This window comes from Phalaenopsis equestris, unplaced genomic scaffold, assembly GCF_001263595.1.
Source record: "Phalaenopsis equestris unplaced genomic scaffold, ASM126359v1 Scaffold000041, whole genome shotgun sequence".
Taxonomy (NCBI): domain Eukaryota; kingdom Viridiplantae; phylum Streptophyta; class Magnoliopsida; order Asparagales; family Orchidaceae; genus Phalaenopsis; species Phalaenopsis equestris.
In genome coordinates this window covers 333,254-338,477 of record NW_018164483.1, presented here as the reverse complement: position 1 = coordinate 338,477, position 5,224 = coordinate 333,254, and the positions used below count along the sequence as shown (strand labels likewise).

Genomic DNA, 5,224 nt, shown 5'->3' with positions numbered 1-5,224 from the left:
TATATATATATTAAATGAACGACAATATGCATGATCCTAAACGGCCTGTTATAATGGGCTGAGTGACCACTTGAGCTACCTTCACACCACAAAGCCAAGCCCCGTGTTCGAAAGAACCTGGTTTATGAAGATGGTTATTCGCTCGCTAGCGACAAGATTTGCGAATAAGCGTAGAGTGAATCGTCCCGAAGACAAGCTCTCAAGGGTAATCCTAGCGAGCAGCGACAAGATCTGTGTCTAGCAAAAGGAACAAACTCTGTCGAGGCAAAGACCCCGCCGATCAAGCGGGTCGACAGTATGTGGTGAGTTATGTCTGATGCAAATCAGTCTGTCGAGGCGTCTAAACCGGTCATTATGGGAAGTAGTTGAGAATGTGATTTGATTCCCAATCAACAACTTAAATTAAATAAATCCTTGGAAGCTTAAAGGGCGACCGACGAGTGCATGACATCCAAAGTTCGGGGGACTAGCGCTGAAGGTGACCAAGACAAAGATTAGTGATAAGATCCGAGGCAAGTCCAAAGGGTTGACTCAGATGCAAGTATCTCTAGAGGCGACGCACCAGCATGACAGAAATAACAAAACATCTCGATCGGACGGCCTGTGTTGCAGATTGACTCACGAGATGAGAAAATGATCAATCAAAAAACACAACCAATCCAAAAAGAAAAAGCATGAACTAACCAATTTTTCTCATATATTCAAAAAAAAGTGATACAATATCTTTTTTTCCGACAAAAATAAAAAAAAAGAGGGAGAGAAGTTCTTGTTTCACAGGATCTGAGCAAGTGGCCAAACCTCCTTCATTGCCTGAATCATCCTCTCCTTCGAAACTTTCAACCGGCTTGTCCCAGGTCAGAGCAGAGAACTCATTCCGGTCATAAAACTTAGAATTAACCAAGCCACGATGAACGAATTGTTGAATGACATAATTCACCCTAAGTTTAAGAAACTTCGCCCAACTGTCCTCATACTGTCCCTTGGAGACCGACGAGGCGACCTTCTCCTTCAACTCAGCATTTTCTTTCTCCAAGGCTACTACGGTGCCAAGAGATTCTTTGTTGGCCCTGACGAAGTTGTTCAACTTCAGCTCCCACATGTCTCGATTGTCGCAGGCCTTTTCAATTCCGCCTCAAGCGAGGCCTATTTCTTCTGAGCTCCTTCTCGCGACCGCTCTAGATCGATCAAGGCTAACCCCAGAAAATGGACGCCATCAGCTGCCATAGGTCCACATTCTGGAGAAGCTCTTGATGAATGAAACCTCTCATAGCACGAGCGAGCCCCCTAACCATAATAGGTTCTGCCAAGCCGAGGGTAGTTCCCTATTGTCGTCTATTTGCGGGTACAAGTTTAAAGACTGAATCACTTGTCGACCACTTGCCATACCATTCCGACACTTTTGTGGATGGGCCCCCACACGAAAGCCCAATTCTTCATCTTCAACGAAAAAGGGTGGGATGTCTGCTTCCTCCATCGACTCCTTTCCCCGCCGACGTACCTCTGTTCCCTCTGGTTAAGGTGGGACCTCACCTTCGGAGGATGAAGTCGACTATCCTGATGAAGAGTTAAACATGACAGAAGCAGCGGCCTCGCTATCCTTGTCCCTCTCAGACAGGGGAACGAAGGAAGAATCCCCAAGCTGGGAATTCGTCAAAGCAACGATGATCGATAATGCGCCAGTCTACGTGTCAGTTGTAGAAGAGGAGGGAGCTGCAGCTGCGATCTCTTTTGGATCTCCCTCAGAAGCATACACTCCTCTGTCACCTTCCTCTGCATCAACAAGATGAGAAGCACGTTTTTGAGAAATAATAGCAACCTTGGCGGTCACCGTGTCTTAAATAACAATGGTAATTTCAGACACGGAGAAGGTATGCCTCGAGGCCACACTATAAGAAAGCGGGTCCCCATCTTCTGTGGGTTTACCTGAAGCCGCAGAATGCTTCTGCTTTTGAAGTTTAACGTTGAGTTTGACCTTCATTGCCCTCGCTCGGATATGCTCCCTGATTTTGGAGAGGCGCCACAGTTCCTCGATCATCTTGCCCGTCAGCACACAAGTAACTGTAGCTTCGGCGGTGTATTGAGGGACCGAGAGGTAACGGCCGGTCAACATTGCCTGACCAACCTCCTTGCTCTCCGGAAGGGAATTCGGCCTGCGCACTATTTTCTTTGACGGCCCAGTCCAGATTCCCCAGGGCCTGAACAAGAGAACCAAAAATTTATCCCAGCAAGTGGAGCTCCTTGCCCGTCAACAACATGACAAATCCCCCCAATCGACCTTGAATGAAACAAAATGCGTGAATAATTCGATCGACCTAGAGATGCGCTCCCGATGATAGTAGAGGATGAAGGTCATCACAACAACTATAAGTATTTGTGCCAGAATAATCCCGTATATATTAAAAACGCTATGGAGCTCTTCGCAGAGGCAACCGGAGGCCATATTTGAACTGGTCCCAATAAAAGACCAGATCGTTCCACACCAAGTTTGTCGCTGGAGCCACTCCCAACAACTTCTAAAAAGTGACGCTACCATCCAACACCTATCTCTTCTACAACTCCTTAACTTCGCTCTCCGTAAAAAAACGAGTGATCAATACCCATGACGAAGCCAAAGAAGGTGGGGGAATACTTCGAGGCCATTTCCGAAAACAAAGAACGGCCAGCAAACGAAACGAGAGGAAGAAGAAAACTCAAAAGCTCGGAGACAAAAACCAGAATAAATAAAGTAAGAAGCAAGAGTTTTGTGCCCTATTTATAGGGTGGATACCTAAAATGAGGTGCCATGTAATGATAAATGTTACACCAAATACCTTTCTAAATTTATTCAAATGCCTTTACATTTCTAAATAACATTATTACATGTTTGGAACAAAATGTTTTATGAGCGGGTCTTCCAAGACCTCAGTCGAAACATATTCCTTCTGAGTTAGCCTTCGGAGAACCACCGCCCCTCCTATCCTAATTTGATCTGATAAGTCAGCCTTGTGGTAGAACTTGAATTGGTCAATCGACTCACAAAGTGCTCTCAACCCGCGCATCACCTTGTATAGCCCATTCCGCAAAGTGGCGACCTCCACCCGCAAGGCCGCTATCTCTGAGCTTGGGTTGTCGGATGAGCTAGTAACTCCTGCACTAGACCTACGGCTGACCCTCCAGCTTACGACAGAACAAAATCCAGTAAGGTCGGAATGGTGGTGCTGCTGCTAGTCATATGGAGCTCTGGTGAGAAGCCGACAAAATTGGGTCGGGCTGCGGGCACTACTATTCACCGTCAAGGTTGAAGGGACGACAACCACTTTCTAAGGCTCGGCCATAACATTGGGTGTCGACTCAGCCACATCTTTTGGCGGTCCCTTGTCCAAGCGTTCTTCCAAACCAACAGACTTGTCTGCATTAAGATGGAATTAAAAAAAAATATATATTTTTGCGTACCCATAAACCTATCCATCGAAGAAAGGGTGTGGAAGGGCTTCTCTCCCCCTTGTACCAAGGCACTACCTTCTTGTGGTAGCGGTTGAGGAAAGATGTTGATCTTTGCTCCCACCGACCTCTTTCCACCCTCCTCGGTGTCTTCAGCAAGCAGAGCTCGTTGGCCCACAGAACTCGCACCTTGATCAAACTCAAGGGCCACGGTCTCCTGGCAAGGGACTCTCGACGCTTGCCCCTCCGGATTCCAGCACAGGTTCGGGCTTTGACTGCATCCTTTTCTCAACTCTATTATTCTCTACATAATCCTAGGGTCAGTAGCCTACCTTCGCTAGAACTTTGGGGTCCAAAGTAGCCCGGCTCGAACTCTCATCCATGGTGCAACTCAAAGATCCAAGGCAGAATAACGACAATGGATACAACGTATAGCCTATGACTCTATTTATAGAGCACTCGAGGCACGGAATCTAAGGAGAGTTAATTATTAAATTGATTTTCTTAATTCTAGTACCATTGAACGTTAATAATTTCTTTGTCCTTATCGTAGATGTCGCTATCAAGGAGCAAAAAAATTTGAAAAACTAATATGTATACACCAAAACTATCAGCACAAATCTCAAAGCAATCGAACGACCCGAATGACAGCTAGACGATTGAGGCATCCTACCGTCAAACAAGAAATCGCGTGATCAGAATCGACTGACACACTATTGTGAGAGATTCAATCTGCGAATCACTCCTGCAATCCCAACCGACCAAGGCGCATGCAAGAGCCTTTGATCACAAGCTAGTCGGCCGACCCGCTTTTATTACGGCGGGCGAGATCTTCATTCGACCAGGTGTCTCAACCGACCGACATTTACTTCAGAAGGCAGAGTCACCACTCAGTCAGTCATCTTAGCTAACTGAATTCAAGCAGACCAACCAACCAATTACCATCATATTAAAATTCAAGTTGTAATACATATATGGTACAAAATATATGCGATTAATTAGAGTATCCATTGTATTAACAACAGTTTCCCAAATTATTCCCTCCTTTCGGTAATTGTACAAATATGCCCCTATAAATAAGAGGCAAAAGACGGATAAAAGGACCTCTCCCCATTTTCTCTAATTCTTGACTTATTCTCTACTTCCTCTTTCCTCCTTTCTCCTTCGTCTGGTCCTAACTCTCGATACGTGTTCACAAACGACAATTCAGGATTCCATATATGGTTTTTACACTTCTACATTTCAAAATATAAGACATCTTGTGTTTATCAATATAAGGCAGCATAAAAAGAGCACAAAAAAATATAGATTATTGGAACATAAAAAAATACGGAGGCTTATTTTCTTTTATTTATTTATCATTTTACAGAAATAGATAGTATAAATATCCATGTACTAACTCATGGATAAGTAGCAACGATACAGATGCAATAATAGTACATTATGAGTCCAAAAGAAAATCTCTAAAACCCACAAGAAGATTCAATTAATTATAGAACATGCAGAAATTGTATATAATAAGAAATGCAGGAATAACAAACAAAGCTTATAAACAAAATATATACCTCAGAAATCCGGTAATACGACTCAAAGGAGCATGGAAAGGAAATGGTCTCAGAAAGAGATAGGCAACTATCAACTCAATCGCCTCCTCTTCAACAAAAGAAGAAAACAGGTGTGAAGAAACCCAGCGCTTTGCTAGCCTTCAAAATAAGTTGAAAATAATTAAAATGACAAGAAAATTAACACTCTTAATTTTCAAAATAAGTTGAAAATTAACACTCTTATATATATATATATATAT

General features: G+C 43.7%; 1 protein-coding gene across 3 annotated transcripts in view; it reads right to left on the bottom strand.

Moving 5' to 3' along the window:
* Nucleotides 1-5,224, bottom strand: part of LOC110019061 (nucleolar protein 6) — a 47,874-nt gene that overhangs the window by 29,224 nt on the left and 13,426 nt on the right. For all 3 annotated transcript variants that reach the window (XM_020716595.1, XM_020716596.1, XM_020716597.1), the window contains one exon: nt 4,986-5,123. In XM_020716595.1, coding sequence (XP_020572254.1) covers nt 4,986-5,123 — 138 coding nt within the window. The remainder of the gene's footprint in view (nt 1-4,985; nt 5,124-5,224) is intronic.